The 18,422-nt window shown below is 43.6% G+C and overlaps 3 protein-coding genes across 3 annotated transcripts; all 3 read right to left on the bottom strand.

Annotated features, from left to right (window-relative positions):
- Positions 1-102: 102 nt before the first annotated feature.
- Positions 103-7,355, bottom strand: hspa4b (heat shock protein 4b). The gene is made up of 19 exons (XM_068740832.1): positions 7,091-7,355; positions 6,436-6,493; positions 6,087-6,227; positions 5,189-5,311; positions 4,916-5,015; positions 4,695-4,828; positions 4,341-4,585; positions 4,147-4,223; positions 3,914-4,065; positions 3,692-3,798; positions 3,437-3,570; positions 2,875-3,059; positions 2,674-2,769; positions 2,323-2,478; positions 2,074-2,199; positions 1,698-1,805; positions 1,485-1,604; positions 1,122-1,283; positions 103-959 (listed from the first exon to the last, which is right to left on the bottom strand). Exons 1-19 carry the CDS (start codon positions 7,195-7,197, stop codon positions 753-755), a joined length of 2,538 nt encoding a protein of 845 aa, XP_068596933.1. The 5' UTR covers positions 7,198-7,355; the 3' UTR covers positions 103-752.
- An 812-nt stretch (positions 7,356-8,167) lies between these two features.
- uqcrq (ubiquinol-cytochrome c reductase, complex III subunit VII) lies at positions 8,168-9,631 on the bottom strand. The gene is made up of 3 exons (XM_068740523.1): positions 9,570-9,631; positions 8,741-8,912; positions 8,168-8,337 (listed from the first exon to the last, which is right to left on the bottom strand). Exons 2-3 carry the CDS (start codon positions 8,892-8,894, stop codon positions 8,243-8,245), a joined length of 249 nt encoding a protein of 82 aa, XP_068596624.1. The 5' UTR covers positions 8,895-8,912; positions 9,570-9,631; the 3' UTR covers positions 8,168-8,242.
- A 1,372-nt stretch (positions 9,632-11,003) lies between these two features.
- On the bottom strand, positions 11,004-13,466 carry gdf9 (growth differentiation factor 9). Its single transcript, XM_068740780.1, has 2 exons — positions 13,079-13,466; positions 11,004-11,917 (listed from the first exon to the last, which is right to left on the bottom strand). Exons 1-2 carry the CDS (start codon positions 13,464-13,466, stop codon positions 11,004-11,006), a joined length of 1,302 nt encoding a protein of 433 aa, XP_068596881.1.
- Between the last annotated feature and the right edge of the window lie 4,956 nt (positions 13,467-18,422).

Here is an 18,422-nt window from a genome sequence, read left to right as displayed (position 1 = left end):
ACAATGTAACAGCAGTACTGCCCTCCTTTCATCAGTTGAAACTGTGAAACTCGAAAAACAAATTATACATACATGCAGCAAAAAACAACACAAAAAACTTGATGCAGTTTGCTTTACTTTAATTTCTTCGTTTAGTGATGGCAATATGCAGCGAAGCAAATCCCCAAATATAACCAATTACCTCAGACAGGAATCTATGTTCTCAGAATGTTCTTCTGGTTCTAAGAAAACCTCAAAGTGACCTTCAAAAATTCATCCATGATCACTGAAATCAGAACTTCATCACTCATCCATTCCAGAAATGCAGCAAAGGGTGTGGGTGTGTGTGTGTGTGTGTGCGTCTTCCTATGGCCCATCTCTACAGGATAAATTACTTTAAATATGCCCAGGGTGAGGCTTCACAAAGTAAAAAAAACCTATACGTGCCTTTCAATAACTTTATTAAAACCATATCGTGACACAGACCAGAACACTTACAGAGCACAACAGAAATAAACACCATCATGTGTACAGCGCTCATTATCAAACAGGCTTATTGCAGCTGGCTTTTGAATGATGTAATCCCGACAGAGAGAGGGCATGCGATGTCAGAGAAACCACCGAGACCTGGGCTCCGTGCGCTAATCACGCCGCCCGTGCGGTGCAGCTCCTGGAACACGTTCACCTGCTCACATACACACACCCAGGCTGCATCTCACACCGAAACAACTAGCTCCCTGTTCAGCGTCGCTCAGGGAGGCCCCTGAGTTGCTTTAATCGAGGTCCATGTCAGGCTTGCCTTCTGAGGTTTCTGAGGTGGGGTTGCCCGTGTTCTCTTTCATTCCCTTGTCTGCAGTCTCTTCCTGGCATTTCTCCTCTCCGTTGACAGGCCCGTTCTGCTCTGCAGGCGCGTCTTCCTTGGGAAGCTCGACTTTGGGCTTGGGCTTGGTCACAATTGGATTACAAGCAGAGAACAGCTCCTGGAAATATCATTAAGAAAACATGATTTTATTCTACGAGATACTGCCGCGTCCATTACAGTTATTGGACATTTATAACCGTCTCAGCATCTGGCACATCTATATTACACATGTAGCTGCTTTCTATTTGATTTTCTCTCGCCGTCGTGACTCACTACTCACCCTCGTCTTAGCTTGAATGTCTTTTACTTTGACAGACGGGTCCACTGACAGGCTCTGTTTGCTCTGCTGGTTCATGGCGCTGTTCATCCAGATCATTGCGTCGTTGGTCTGTTTATCCACTTTGGTCACATCTGCTTCCTCTAAATGGTCATACTGCTCCTCCTGGAAATCAAGAGAGACATCTTAATAATTGGTGGCGCAGTGGTAAGCGCTGTGAGGAGTTTGCATGTTGTCCCCGTGTCTGCGTGGGTTCTCTGGCTTCCTCACACTACCAAAAACATGCGAATTAGGTGCATTGGTTACACTAAGCTAGCGGCTCACCCAGGGTGCATTCACCAATTTTTATGTACTGTAACGTTTTACCTTCATTTTGTATGCTTCAACAAATTTCATGTATTGCTGGATCTGTTTTCCCATCTCTTCGAAGGCTTTGGGTCTCTCTTCAGCCTCGGCGTACCTCTCCTGGATGGGCTGGCCGCGTTTCTAGACCGAACAACAACCACGCCTCCGTTAACAAAACCAAAATACTCCAATCGGTCAATAGAGGAAGAAGAAATTAACAAAAGTGATGATTACCTTTAACTCTGCAAGTCTATCAATGTACACCTGTTTGGTTTGGTCCTCTCCATCTTCATACAGCCATTTTTCAGTATCCTCCAGCTTCAGTGACAAATCGTTACGGTCCTGGAAACATAATAGCACAAAATGTAAAGGAGAGCCAGTGGCAGAGAAATGACAAGGTCCTTAGTTTGTGCTAAATGCAGATGTGTTTATTTATTCTTTGAACGATGCATGGACACCAAAAATAAATAAAAGCTTAAATTAAATCTAAACAAATGTAATGTGATCACTTGCAAACATTAACAATCCTTCGTAAGGACCTGATCCGACGAGCGAATCCGTTCCTACAGTCCTTTCCTCACACCGGGACAGAGGTGACCTTTTTACTCACAGATTCACTGACAAACTTCTCCAGCATCCCGTGTAGTTTGTCCCTCATGTCGTACACATACTCTTCTACATTATTCTTAGCATCATTCCTCTCCTTCTCCAGCTTGTCCTGCATGATCATCTTACCCTGAGGAGAATCAAAACAGCAACTGTAACCGGTGACCATTTCAAAATAGATCCAGAGTCATTAAAGACGACAGATGGGTGGATTTAGGGATGGGCTGTCCACGCTGGCTGAATGTTTACTTACCTCATTTTCTACAAAAAGGTTGAGCATGTCATCCGCAAGCTGCCACTGTGGACTATTTTCAACTGTCAGCTCCAGCAATTTTGTTTTGACTTTGGGCTTTTTGGCTTGTGGAGGCTGGTCAGACTTCTTCTCGCCTTTGCCCTCTTCTGGGATAGTCTAAGGTAACAGAGTGGGCATCCAAACATTTCAAACATACTAAAAACATAAAAGAAATAATCAAGACGTGTCGACAGGATAGCATCTTAGAACAGCTGATGTTCATTCGCTCTGCATTATTAAATGTGCTCACATTTTTTAATGTGGCCGTGGAATGCTGTGGAAAGAAACTGGTATTTGTTTAAGACATCTTACTTCCATCTCTTCATTCTCCCGTGGCGTCTTGTCTTCAGTCTCTTTCTGGCCGTCTCCCAGAACCTGCTGCTCATCCTGATCCGTCTGCATCTTGACCTTCAGGAGGAAGAAAACCCAGACGCGCTTTATGTCTCAGACAAGTACAAATACACTGATAATCGGAGCCAACGGACCTAAATACAGATATCTGAAGCAAAGTACCTCTCCGTCTTTGTCATTGGCTTGCTCCGCCTCCATGGGTTCCTCGTTCCCATCGGACTTTTGTATTTCAACCAGGGAGGCGCTGGAAACGCTAAAGATACCGTGGATGTTCACGCGCACCTTGACTTTCACCTTGGAGCTCTCACCGGATGCCTGTGGGACAACCTTCTGGATGAGGAACTGACCTGTGAGAAGGAAGTAACAAAAAACAGCTCACAACTCAGCATCGACTCCTGCATCAAATGAACTTCAGGAGGCGTCGGCATCGGCTCCAGGCGTCACTGGGAGCGATGGAAAAATGAAACCCTACTTAAGGCGAGTAAATACTTGCCCAACAACCTGCCGAAGCGAAACGCAATCATCAAGTCCAAGATGAGATTGATAAAGACGTCAAACGCAACTGCGACGTTATCTCTGCCCTCAATGTCAGTACTCAACCGATACGACAAATGTGAAACCCTCAGCAGACACGAGAAGGAAAAGCTTTACCAGTGTTGAAACTGTTTAGTACATGCTTTATTTTTTAATGTAAAAACTGGGTCAGGAGGCTTTTATTTCTTACCAATAGTAGGATCGGGGTATGGCAGCTCATTAGGGCAATTGTAGTAGGCCTCCAAAGAAAAAGGCTCTTTGCGGTAGAAGGTCAGCACTTTGGAGAAGGGTGCGGCGTGGTTCCGGGGAAATACCTCGCAATCACTGTAACGTGAACAATACAAGTAACAAGTGAATAATAATTATTATTATTCCAATATTCAATAATTGAGATCTTTGGAATAAGGGGGGAAAAAAATAATACAACAGAAATATTTTTTGCTACCTTAATCCTTCCTCTGCTGCAGAATGCCACTTCAAGGAGACGGGATAGGGAACGGCGTCTGTGATGGAGAACTCGCGCACCTTGAAGGCAGGTGAAAGTATGGCACACTGTGCAGACAAATGTTTCAATGAGAACTGCAGTCACAATAACAAAGGACACAGATTCCCCCCCCACCTCACTCCATCACTGGAAAACTTGGACCAGGAATGGGTAAAGAGATACCTGCAGGGCACATCCTCGCGCCACGGCTTCATCAGCATTCAGCGTGGTGCTCAACTCCTTCCCAAAGAACTTGCTGATTCTCTCCTTGACGGCCGGGATCCTGGAAGCCCCGCCCACTATTTCTACTGCATAGATGTCTTCCTTTTTCAGTTCTAATGGAACAAAAATTTTATTGTTGGAAAGATGTAATGGGCTTTGGGTGTACTGCATTTTGAAGGACTCCAGGTACTCACTGGTCTGTTCCAGGAGACTTTGCAGTGGAGGCTCCACTCGGGCCAAAACGTCGACACACATCTCTTCAAACAGAGCCCTGACGCGAGAGAAAACGTGAACATAAGCTCTCAAATGAAATGTCCAAAGTACAAAAAATACAAACAAACATATAAAAAACTCGATACAAGTTTTTAATGAGTCGCTGTTGCGCTACCTGTTCAGTTTCCCAGTGACATCAATGTCGTTCATGAAGCATTCGATGTTCAGCGGAAGGTCAGAGGAATTGGCGCTCATCAGTTTTTTCAGTTTTTCGCCCTCCTGGTAGAGCCTGACCAGAGCCCTTGGCTTCGACTTGACGTCCAGCTTGTACTTCTTGCCAAATTCCTCACAGAAATACTTCACAAGTACATCATCGAAGGCCTTTCCGCCCAACTCTGGGTCGCAAGCTGTGGCAAGTACCTGAGAGGCGTGGAGAAGAGGAAGAGATCGAGCTGAAGGAATGACACAAAGTCTTTCCAAGACAGCAAAACGAATACGTAAAAAAAAAATGTTCATTTGTCTTGCACACCTTGAGTTTGCCCTTATTAAAGGCGCACACTGATGTCTGGTAGCCAGAATGGCCCAGCTCCACAAACACCACATTCCTGGCCTTTTCCTCGGGAGCAGGGAGGTCCTGTTTATAGATTCCATATGCCAATGCAACTGGAAGGAAAACAGCAAACATCAAATTGTGCATCTTTTAGGACTCGTGCTGATCCACATGGCCGCATCGGAACACCAAGCACGGACCTGCGGTCGTCTCATTCATGAGCCTGAGGCAGTTGAGTCCAGCAATCTGAGCAGCATCCACCACCGACCTCCGCTCAGCATCGGTGTAGTAACAGGGAACCTATTCACAACGCAAAAACACAAACGGATTCATTACGTAGCTAGAGGACCCGCTCGCGGGACTCCTCGGGGACTCCTCGGGGACTCCTCGGGGACTCCTCGGGGACTCCTCGGGGACTCCTCGGGGACCCCTCGCGGGACTCCTCGGGGACTCCGCTCGAGTCAAGTACTTACAGACACAACGCAGTCAGCCACTGGTTTCTTAAGAGCGTTCTCCGCCGTCTCCTTCAACTTGGTCAGCAGCATGGCGGTCACCTGTTCAATGCTGAACACCTTCTCTTCCTCCATATACAACACCTTTAAAGAAACGTTCACACAAGAGAGATTAGATCACAAAACCAGAGATCTAGTTTAGAGAAGTTTAAATTAGAGAAGTTTAAAGATGCAGAATTTTAAGCATCTTCAAGGTTAACAGTCTACACATAAACACAGACGTAGTGAGCAATGATTTACGTCCTTGAGATTTTCTGCGTTAAAATTTCAACATCTACTGGAACATATACTGCAAACTAAAAAAGCACTTGTGTATTTTTAACTGATTTTTTAATCTATAAATGCCGTTTTCACTGTTAAAATGTAATATTTTTTCCTGACCTCATTCTGGATCCAATCCAGAAGACATTTTGCATGATAGTTTATACCGGACTCCTTTCTGGGGAGTGAATTGAATGCCTATTTTACAAGATGTGACTCTTTGAAAAAGCCTAGTCAGAAACACGACCTCCTTGGCGGAGGTAATCGAGTTCAGTCATCTCCCTCTGAAAGGCTGAGCAGCCAGTTGATCTTTAAATGTGTATACAGTACATACATATAGTATCCAAGATGCTGTTTGTATTGTTAAAAGCATTTTGGCATGAACAATTCTAAATCAAGAAAGATTTACCATAAACACGTCTGAATCAAAGTCTGCTAATTTCTTGGAAGAGTTCATTTTCCTTACCGGTTTGTTGCATTTATCACCAAATATTACGATAATAAAACGAAACAAAAGAAATCCAGTGTGACCTGGTTGCAACAAGCACAACATGTGGTACATCCGTGATCGTTCTGACTGTCCTAGTTTATTCCCCACCTTGATGCCAGTTGTTCCTGTAGGCATCTGCGCAACGTCGTAGACCAAGCTGCTTTTGAGGCGCTGCACGTACGGATCCGAATAAGCCCTCCCATGAAATCTCTTGAAGCCTTGGACCGTGTTCTTACAGTTTGTGACCACCTTTGATTGGAAAAAAAGAAATGTCACTAATTATATGCATATAATTAAAAAAATAAAAAATACACTCTTGACTTGAATGCTTTTTCTATGCGTCTGCTCGGTGTGACGTTTGCGTGCATCCCTACCGAGCCCCGACCACACGCCATGCATGATGGAATAATTGTACCACACCTTGGAGCATCAATTCCACTTCCAACGAAACGCATACCTGGCTTTTAGCAGCTGCACCAATCGATCGATTCCGGGGTCCAAAAGAAACACAGGCTCTAATAATAAAAAAAAACAGAAAGTACAATTCTGTTATCCGTCATTCTATAACGATGTCGCTTTTTTTTTTTTTTTAAAGAAAGCACCTGATTTTGACGCTTATTTCAAATACATCTTACAATTTGTTACGAAATAATACATTTGATATTTTTCATCCGTTTCAGTCTTTGGAAGTGAGGTCTTGAACATAAAAGTACAGCAGATTGATCGAGCCGATATTGGCAGCTAGCAGACGGCCCTCCTCTCATCATGCACTCATCACACCTGAAGATAATTAAAAAGAAACCCGTAACCTGAATATTTAGGTCATTTATTACACTTTATACACGTCAACACGGGGAATATCTGTGGGCTAAGACATTACGGGAAGCACGCAGTCAAATAAAGGAGCGCCAAGACCCCTCAATGCTCACAATGGGTTTAGTCCATCTAGCATTAGCTTTAGCAATACCATGCCGTTTCCTGATGCGAGGTTCCTTAGCATGCTAAGCTAGCTAGCTAGCAATATGAACTTAATTTTTTTTTAAAATGGCGACCACATTTAGTACACATTCAGGCGCATTTTACTTTAAAAGCTTGTGTTTAACAGGACTTACGGCGTGCACCGGTCGCTGTACTCGTTAGCGACAGTCTCAATCCCTCCGGCTCTGGCTACGGCTACATAGCAGTTCAGGAAGCCGACGTCGAACCCCACAACCGACATGTTCGCAGGCTCAACGGGGAAAGACGGCAGGAGAGTCCGGTAGGTTCGGGGGAGCGGAGCGGGTTCGGCGCTGGTGCGTGACGGTGGGTTCCGAGTCAGTGGACGGTGATGCGCCCTTGTTCCTGTTCCATGAATCTGACCAGCAGCATGCGGTGCGCCGGCTGATGCGTGACAGGCGTTCCGGAATGTTCTGCTGGCGGTGCGTCCGATTGCAGCGCACTAGTAGACCCTGCTCTCTTGCGCCACCCAACGGCGAGGAAAGTCCTTACAGCAGCAGGTACAGACCTGAAATGTCTTCTCCTTTCGGCGTTGCCACAGGGGACAGATCGTCTTCCAGAAGCCTCTCTCTCCTCTCCTCACACCTGCGTGTCCTTCCGGGGTCCTGACTGCATCTATAAACGCCCCCGCTGGTTGTCTCCTCTTCTCTTCCTGTCTGGTAGCTCCATCTTCAGCATCATTTTCCCTACATAACTATCATCTCTTCTGCAGACATGTCCAAACCATCTCAACATCTTTCCAACCATCAGCTGAACAAATCCTTCTCATTCTTCCATGCTGTCCTCGCTTCATCCTTATTAACACCGTTGATCCAAATGCAGACACAAAAGCTTATAACCACTTGTCTTATAAATAACATTGAAAACTAGTCAAAATGGAGACATGCAAATATTGTACAAATTGAAACGCGCTGTTAAAATCAGAAAGTGGCATCATCTTAACATTCCTACTTTACAATCCAGTCCAAAAATCCATAAATATTCAGTTTATATTAACATAGATATATCAAGACACATAAGAGGGAAGTCACTAAATTGGAAATAATAAATGACGGAGTCGTATCCTGATTAAGCTTTGATCAAAACTAGACGAATCACGTTGGCGTTAAATATTTATTGAAACTTGTATGACTGCAGCATTAACCGTATCTCCTTAACAGAAGAGCACTGAATGAAAAGACTGACTTCATATAAATAATTTTCATCTTTATTGTTGAAGCAGAGTTGTAATCAATAGCAGAGGCAGCTCTCAGAAGGGTGACAGAAGTTTATTCATCATTCTCGTAGTCAGCAGCAACCTTCCGCTTGCTCTGCTGATTGACACTGTTGCCCCAGGCATACGTCACATACATCAAAATCATTGCTGAAAAGGAAAAGGATAAAACAACTTAACAAACGCAACACTAGAAAAACCATCTTTAAATAAATAAAAAGGTATGACCCCCCCCCCCCCTCTTTTTTGTTTTTTTTAAGTCAAGACATTAAAGGGTGAAATTCACAAATTTGTAAAACCCAATGGGATCTTATCTTGGATAGACCGTCTGAAAATAGCTTCCTTAAGATTTCTGAATCATTGTGATAAACACTTTTCCAATTAACCAATACCTTTCTGAAAATAAAAAATGCCTTCTTTGCAAAAAAAAATCAGCATATATAACATTTTGATGGCAAATCATTCATAATTCAATAATTCCATGGACATCATATTTAAATGTATGAATGATGAGTGGCTTGAACTTCGACAGACAAACGGTTCAGCAACTCACGTGGGGCAACTTTAAAGAAAGAAGCTGTGAACCGTCTCCACACATTCGGGATGCCCTTTGAGAAGTAGTTGGGGAATGCCCTCTGCTCAAAGGGGGACAGACTGTAGGTGATGACATGTCTGACCTTGGCCAAGTTTCCAAAGTGCATACCCATATTCACCTGCGAGTCGATCTGAAATTAAAACGGACAAAAATAAGTCAACATGCATTCAAGAGCATGTAAAATGAAGCATAATTAGCACCAAATGCAGCGTTTTATTTTTAACATCCATTTCTGAAAACAACCAATAGCTTGATGTCCCTACACAGAATAATACGTGTAAGGATATTTTCAATTAATTTTAAATACGCTTCGAGACTTTGCACAAGCCTACCTCACAGACTTTCTGGTTCGTGACCAGTGACGCCCCTCAGATCATTTGTCATCATCTTCCCTTTTGGTCATTCTTCATAGCAGAACTAATAATATTTAAACTGAATTCGCGCATCATGCTCCAAGCAAACTGGGGCAGCCTTTCAGAGGATCCCGTTTAATCATAACGGACTGTATGCAATGTATGATCATTTTAATGACGGTCATTGCTGGGAAAATGTTGTGCCAGGCTGGCTGCTCCGGAACCTATCAGTAAAATATCACCAGGACTAGCTAGCATCGCCAGCTAACACAAGGCTAGCTAACAAACATTTCCGCGGCTGGTACGCTATTTTGGTAATTTCAAAGAAATATACTAAATCTAGGTCATTCGTATTACAATAAACAGATCAATCAAACACCACTCGACGATTAAAAACAGAACTAAACCGTTTAATCCAGGACTTCGACACTCACCTCACTGCTGTCGGAGTGACTCCTGAACTTCCGGTGTCCTTCGTATTAGTCTTCATGCCGTCTTCCGGCTGGCTGCCAGCATTGAGGCTGGTAGCGCCATCTGGTGGACCGGAGTTGTTGGCTCTCGGTCAACTGAGCGCTTATTTGCAACCATGAATAAATAGTTCAGATACCGCCACAAACGCCATTGCCACCAATCAACTGGGACATAGTGATTCAATTTAATCAATTTTTAATCAATTTTCTAAATGATGTTTTTAAACATATATCATCAACCATTAATGTAGTAATGTACCCTAGTGAGGTACGTCACGTGCCGTGGATTGCAGCAGATTAAATGGACAAGTCGGAAAAGTATTCAATCAAAATCCAGTTTTCGCCCTTGTTCTTGCCTCGGGGCTCGGGATAATACCTGGTGATTTACACCCCTGTTGCAACTCCAATACCAGGAAGGTAAAACACATCGTGTGTTTCATGAAAGCATTAACAGTGCATGTCCGGTAAGCATCACAATGTGATGGAGAACTGCGCACATCATTTTATCACTATGCATGAGGTACAACTGTAATCTGTCTCGTGTGCTTTAAAACACAAAATGAATACTCAAACATTGGGTTTTTTTCATGCACTAACCTTCGCATTTAATGTCCGCTGCACGCAGAAAATGTTTATGCAAGTTCTTTATTTTCCAACATTCCAGAGAATATGCCTTTGTATTTTTTACTTCTTTTGAGATTCCCCTAAGCTGAGCACAGACACACAGTGAGTTCATTCAGTTTACATAAATAGATATGACATACATGTGGTCACACAACCAGTACAAAATTCATATGCAGTCAATCCATACGTATGCAGTCACTCAGTGACCAGAAGTAATAAATACACACTGAAATATTGACAACTTTCATTCTCGATATTATGAAGACAACTGCTGTCCAACCTGTCTATTATCCCCAGGAATAAAATGATATGTAAAAGGTTGTGACTGTCTTCTCATCTTTTGCAGGAACAGATATACTTAAAACTTTTTCTGTGTTAAATTAAATAATGACCACCCACCCAAAATAAGTTAACAAAAAAAACGTAAAAATAAATAAATAAATCATACAACACTCACATTTTCTTCTTCGAATGTGTCGGAATCCAATGACATGCCGTAAAGTTGGAGAATAGGATGCACGTGCGCCCTTTTCTCATCACGCATGAACAAAAATGAAAAGTCAACTCTTTTTCTTGAGGATAAAATACTCTTTAAGTAAAGACACCTGCTCCAGATCAAACTTCTTTCATGTACAAATTTATACATTTCCGATATCACTTAGTTTTTGTTCAGGTTATGATATTTGGATAGAATCCAACTGCCGAGATGGTCTAAGAAGTTTGTGTTAACGTTTCCAGCCGGTAAGAAAGACAGAAGACATAGTGGTAGCTAGTTTAGCGACAGGTGCACCTGGTGGCAACCATGTCTTTAAACTCCTTATAGACAACGGAGCCGTCCCCTTCGTCTATCATGACACTCAGGGGGCTGTAATGGGAGGGAATGCAGGAGGGCCTGGGAACAGAGGAGTCCAGCTTCTCGTAGATGATGTTTTGCACCATGGTGTGAACTGGCGAACCATAGAGGGAGCTCAGGGTCCTCGGGCAGACGCCTTTGCAGTACCTCGGGTTGTACTTGGGTGGGAAGACAATCCAGTGGTCCAGCTTAAGCTGACTGAATCGCACCCTAAATTCGTACAAGGCACAGTCACTTGTTGGGAACTTCGAGCTTGGCAGCAACTCCGGCAGTTGGATATCCAGACTTTTGGCACCTTGTTTGCTCCTTGCAGATTCCCTCCTCAGTCTCCTCTTTCGTCCAATCCGCTGCTTGTGAAGTGCGTTTTCTGAATTAGGTGGCCGCTGGCCCGCCTTGGCGTCGACAAGCAACGTCTGCTGGGAGATTGTACTGGCGTCGCTGAGATAAAGAAGCAGAGGAGGGGACCTCAGGGCCGTCTCCTGGGGGCCTCTGCCACCCTCATCTCCACCTCTTTGATCACCTGGGCAGGTGGCATTGAAGAGCAGGTGTATGTTCTTCTGTAACTTTAGGAGAGGCTGGAGAAACGAGGTGACGTCAACCTCCACCCAGTTTCTCCTCCTCCTCCGACCGGCTGGGCCGGCTGGGAAGTTTACCGTGTGGTGGATCCAGGGACTCAGCCGACGCCGGTCGGAGAGCTCCCGCCTCTTGATGCTCAGGTAGCACGCCGACTTAATGGGCGCCGCAGGATCACTGTCGTACAGCAGGGCAGACCTCAGTAGCCGTTCTTTACTCTGTACTTGATCGAGGCTGTAGGAAAGATCCTGCATGAAACTGTCTGAAGGAGAGTGTGAGAAAAATAAAGCGCACATTACCGAAGAATGACACAAATGTCCAACATGCTGATGACCTTACAACACTTTGACAGAATCTTGACTAAACAATGCACCGTCTTAGCTTGTAAATACTGCCATCAAATCTGCACTGACCAGCCATCCACCCCCCCACAGCGCAGAAGTTTAAACTCAATGAAAGGAGTTGGCTTCATGTTGTAGATCCACTATGAACAAAACCCAAATGGATCTTCAAAACCTGAATAAGCATCAGGTGTTCCTACGTGCACATTTAAAACTAACAGACTTAAAGTCTTCATATTAGATTTTGGCATTACCGACACAAATAAAGGAGCACTTGGACAATGAGACAGACCACCCCGCTCAAAAACTAAACGTTCCTTCCTGTGGCAATTAAAATATACAACGCATCATTGTAACCTTCTATTGTTTTTTACATTTGTATTATACTTTCATATTTCTATTAATGCACTCTGTACATAATGTCGATGTCTGATTTCATTGAGTGGAGCAATCTTGCTGATGGAATTTCCCCCTGGAATTAATAAAGTATTCTGATTACTTTATCAGCTCCACCTAGGCGGTTTGTTTTCACCCCCCATCCCTTGGTTGGTTGGTTTGTTAGCAGGATGGCTAAAAAGTTTTTTTTACTGGACATGCTTCGATGGAACTTGGATGAGCCTGGGAAGAACCGAGTAAAATGTTGGTGCAGATCCAGATAAAAAGGACTGAATACTGCAATCCTTTCATGTTCAGCAGTTTTTATATATTTTCCTCAGTTATGCAAAAACTACAAAATGTAATTCCACATAATTTAGTGGATGGGTGCGTCAAGATAAAGAGACATGCGTGCCTTCAAATGGTCATACTAGGCTTTTTTTTAGGAAACTGCCTGCTCTTCCAGACAGTTCCACAAAACTCTGTCGTGTAGTTTTACTTTACCTGGTAAAAATGATTCAAGTATTTAACTTGCAATGTCCTAAAAAAATAAAAAATAAAAAATACACAATCCAGCCCTTTTTCTGGATCAGATCCAATCGGCTCGTCCATGGATGGCACACAGCCAACACTCATCACGGTAATCTAGCAGTTCACTATAATCCCGCCAATCTGAGGAGTTGACCCGTTTCGCCGAGGTAACTCACCTTCATCACTCCGCGCCACGCACTCTTCTCGCGGCTTGATGAACCGGACCGTGTTGTAGATCCCGCTCCCGTCCGAACTCCTCCGTCCTCTGGAGGACTTCTTGTAAACCTCGGTCAGATATTTCACGTACCTGCGCTCCAGCTTCACCCCTTTCTTAAGGCCCGGGGGGTTCCACCTGGCACCCCCGTGCTCCGACAGCGCTTTGAGCAGCGGGGAGAAGACGCCACCGTGAGGATGATGCGTGAATCCGGGCAGGCTGGGCAAGGAAGACGCGTGGGAGACGGACACGGAGGACGTGAGCACCGGGCAGCCGCGGGGGACCAACAGCAGCAAGACAACCGCGAGGGACGAACGAAAGACGGCGGACACCGACGTGGGTCTCTCCATTATACACAAGGAAACCAGTCGGATCCTACGGAGACGCGCCACCGGGAGCTCGAGGTCAACCGGACCACGCACGTGGCGCCGCTGCTCAACACGCGCAGGTGTTCGCAATCAGCGCCGCCGCTCATATTACTGTATCAGGAAAAGAGGCGCGTTGAGGAAGAATTACAGCTGTTGAGGAAGAAGAGAAGCGAAGTGACACGGAAATGCGCGAGAAAAGACGTGAATATAGGACAGAGACGTGTGGACAGTTTTGTAGTTTTAATTTGATTTCATTTGGTCTGTCATCATATTTAACTGTGTACAGAGATTTGGAAATGTGCAAAGAGAAACACGTCATATTAAGGTTTGCAAGAATATGTAAATGTTCATACAAATATTAGATTAAAACGCATTAATGTAAGAGGTTTCCCTGCGGTTCCTACAACATGTGTGTGTATGAGCATTAGTTTGACTATTTAACATTCAATTTTTATGAAGTATAGTATCACGAGATACACAAACATCCATAATAATGTTATGATTCAGGTTTTTTTTATTATGCTCACGTAAAACCAACACTTTCCCCAGTATATCACATTACATATGGAGGACCAACACTGCCACAATTAAAAATATCATCACAAATGGAAATAAAAAACATTTTCATCAGCGGCCTACGGCTACTAGCTTTTCAAACATGAAATAAATAGTTGGCACCACTAAAACCACCACCAAATACTATTAAGCAACAGAAAAAAGCTTGAGGAACGGAAAAAAGGGCAACAACAACAAAGGCGCAGCCTGGTGACGTCATAAGAAGGCGACGCCTCCTTAAAGGTACAGTACATATCGTAATTCAATACCACAGAGCTGGGTGCTTCAACCACTTGCCGTCACATCCCAGAATGCCTTGCGACGTAAACAACAATGGCGCCCTACATGCAAAATATGTTAAAACAAAAATATAACTAATGGAATACTGTATATTTATATCTATATCACTCATAGTTATGATTTTGGCAGCATAATAAATAATATAGAGCTAACATGCCATTATAGTCAGGGTCAGGGAACCCTTTAAGTACATTTTGCTAATAATACGTGGCCTAAATACGACCAACCTTATTTTTCTGGAGAAAATGCATTTAAGAATAATACATATTATAAAAATATTACAATAAATGACTGAAACTAGGTCTACACTGCGTGAAATGACATGACCTGACCTTTATGCTAATCTGTTTAGTGTTTCTCTTTGCAGGATAAATCTACAATACGTATCACATTAATTATCAGCATATAACAGCTGCAGCATTCTTGTATAGTCATTACATTTAAGTCTTAAGGCCAGATAAATGTATATAATTTGAATTTGAATGAAATACATCATTGTATAAAAGAAAATGAGGTCAAATGTAAATAAACACATTTACTTGGGACATAACAGTCCGGTTTTTTCCGGACCGGGAACCACCAGCGGGCAGTGAAACCGTACATGCGCAGTTTGCGCATAGAATGGCGCAGCTATGACGCGCAGTATGCGTAAAGTAGCCTCGCCCAATTTATTTTTCCTGTCTTGAAAAACACCACACTAGACAAACTGCAACACGGGGAAATATTTTCGCAAGTAAGTTACATTTAAACGCCTTGTCTTGAACTCTCGACATGCAGTGTTGTCCAGCTCTGACGCTAAAGCAACGCGGTGGACGTAAAACCGCTGATAACAAGGATCTAAAATATCTCCCCCCTCTGCAGGACATGTTGCTGTTTGGCTTTACTGCTTGCTGCGTGTTGTTCGGTGAGTTTTCATCCTCCCGGGTTGAATCAACGTGTAAAAACTGTGAACATTTCCCCACATGTTGAACCAACACAGGAATGATTGTCGACTGTTCGGTTTAAAACTGTTTAAAAATACATATTTATTCTTCTTCTACGTATCTGATCACGCAAAACAAGCGCCGCTGTCATGAGTACCGACGATCAAACGCTTTTAGTTTAATTGAACCTGATCCACAGCAGCAAGCGTTAGTTTCTCTCAACGCAACTTTATTTATAAAATACTTTAGAACAACCGCAGCTGACACAAAGTGCTGCGCATGCGTATATTAAAAACACAAGTGGAACATGTGAATAGTAAATAAAAACAGGAAACATAAATATAGAATAAACAATTAATGCATAGATATATAGAAATACTTTATTGATTCCGAAGGAAATTTGGGATGGCGCTGAAATGTGTTAATTAGGAAGCGCACATAGCCAGAAAATACTTTACAGGCTTTAAAAAAACAACAACAACTTGTGACATTTGTTTATCTTGGGTGAATTGGGAATTTCTGTAACATTTCGGGGCTCTTACTGAAGAAATCGGTGCCACGATCCGTTTATTCAGTTTTTGGTGACAGTTAATCCAGGAGGGCATCATCAATAGTTGTCATAGTGCAGTGTTTCCCAACCTTTTTTGAGCCGCGGCACACTTTTTACATTTACAAAATCCTGCGGCACACCACGAACCAAAATGACACAAAATGACATTCTAACACGGTACATATTAGATTAGATGACCTTTATTATAATATATAGAGTTAATAATATAGTTTTTTAATGTATTTATACTTAGTGGGAAACCTGGGGCTGTTTTGATGAAAACAAAATGGATATCCTGGCAGTAATGGTAGAAAGACACACACAAAGCTCTTCCTCATCAGCTCTCAGTCTCTCTGTTTGTAGTTTTTATCGCCATCGAGCTTGAGAAGCTCAGCTCACACAGATATGTGGTTGAAAACGGGAGCAGTGTCAGAATAGCTTTGTTGGCTAGAATGGGGAACTCCTTAGGTTGGTAAACATAATATTTACATTGTAGATCTTTTCCTAGAAATACTAACTACTACTACTAATGATAATAATGACAATAATAATACTATTTAAGGTGCAAGAATGCAGAATGCTCTTCTAATTTCACTGTGAATATACATACCACAATATTCCCTCCACGTGTCTCTTCTCCCCATTTGTCTTTTCGGCAGGAGGTTCATTTGCTCGAGTCAGTCGTGTAGAGAAATGCTACGGCGGAAGCTACAGGTTACCAGATATCTACCAGCCGATTGCGTTCGGGGAGAAGCTGTACTTCACTCCGAGTGAGGGGGGCTCCAGGAGGCTAGTGCTGGACGACGGGAAGGTGAGCAACTTGCGGTGCATCAACGGATGCCAACATCTCAAATGTGGCAAATGAAGGAATTTCTACTGTTGATATAAGGACAGGATGAGTTGCGTCCTGAGTTAATGTCGTTGTCTTGTTCATTGATTCAGATCAAGGACCCACGCTTCAAAGTCTCCTCCGGCTCAGTTGAGCTTTCAGATTTGAGAGCAAGCGATGCAGGAATGTTTTCAAAAACATTTAAATATACTAGTATTACCCGTGATGTCATCAGTCTGAGAATCTCGGGTGAGAGGACATTTATTACTGTTAATCTATTCCATCTGTAAATGTGTAAATATGTATTCCTATTGGCCATTTACAGATATTTTTGTGAGGTATAAGTGCAACCCTTTTCTTAATGTGCTTTTTCAGATTGTACTCCTACTGAAGTCAGGTATTACGGCGACTCGTACTCCTTTGACATTCCTAGACAGGCTGAGTTTCTGGAGTACAGTGGTCTTGAATCTCCAGACGAGACGACGGTCCGGTGGAATCGCACAGACCCCGATGCTTCTAAGGGGGGCCGAGGAAAACCGTGGAACAATTCTTGGAGGCTCACCCTCCTCACTCAGGCGGACAACGGCTACTACAACTTCAGGGCAAAAGACAACAGTCTGCTGTCTAGGTCACGACTTAAAGTGAAAGGTAAATGTTATGGTCTTGACAGAAGCTGAACTATAATCTGAATGCATTTTTATGCTGTCTGCTCCTTTGTCAAATGCAGAGAACGAAGTATACTACGATGTGAAGGTGAATGATCGGCTCCTCATCCAAAATCCATCCAGCGCTTCCTCGTGGTCTGTGGATTTTATCCCCAAGGACGAAACCCGAAGTAAAGCATGGACACGCGAAGGAGTTCTGGTCTTGAATGCCTGGGATGCAAGGAGTCATATAGAGGGAATTGCGGTTGTGGACGGGGGCATCAAGATTGATCCTGTGCACATTGCAGACGCTGGCTCCTATGTCTTCAAGGATTCCGAAGGCCGCCAGGCCCAGACGGCATTTGTGTCGGTAAAAGAAGGTGAGCTGCAGCACGTTTTATGCTTCTGAATGGGAGAAGCGTGCGACCAGTGGCTAAAGATTGAAACTAACCTGCCCCCCCCTCCCTGTATTCCGCTCTTACAGAAGCGACTCCTGTATTGGTGTACGTTGCCATTATTGGCGGCATTATCTTCGGAGTCATTGTCGTCTGTTGCTGTGTCAGAAAGTGTTGTTGTAAAAAGAGCTCCTCCAAAAGGTCCACTTTGCCACCTGCTGTCTATCGCCATGTAAGTACTGCTTCAAGTACTGCTTCAAGTGGGCTTTCATACGCAATATTCATTATGTGTTAATATTTTGACTTCAACATACTTACTTTAATTGCAGGATCAGAGTCAACCTGCAGGCCAGAGCTACTCTGCTGCCCCAGTGGGCCCAAGTTACTCTGCTGCCCCAGCGGGCCCACATTTCTCTGTTGCCCCAGTGGGCCCACGTTTCTCTGCTGCACCTGCTCAAACCCACTTGGGTCCCACTGTTTCTAACGATTCTGAAATGACCTCCTCTACACCATTGGTATGTTATTCTGTGTACTGGGCAGAACTTTCCCGGGGGGGGGGGGGGGTGCATGAGGCTAAAATGCTTTGGTAACTCGCATGTCGATAAGCTGAAGAGAATGCGACTTTGGTCAACACTTCTGGAGGCCATTAAGATGAGACCCGATTAATCGTTGAGCCGTGTCTGTTCTTTAAGCGACAGTCACAGGCTCATATTTAAAATTAGTTTTCTTATGCAAGTGTGCA

Source organism: Brachionichthys hirsutus, chromosome 6 (assembly GCF_040956055.1).
Source record: "Brachionichthys hirsutus isolate HB-005 chromosome 6, CSIRO-AGI_Bhir_v1, whole genome shotgun sequence".
NCBI classification, from domain to species: domain Eukaryota; kingdom Metazoa; phylum Chordata; class Actinopteri; order Lophiiformes; family Brachionichthyidae; genus Brachionichthys; species Brachionichthys hirsutus.
This window is presented reverse-complemented; position numbering and strand designations above follow the sequence as displayed.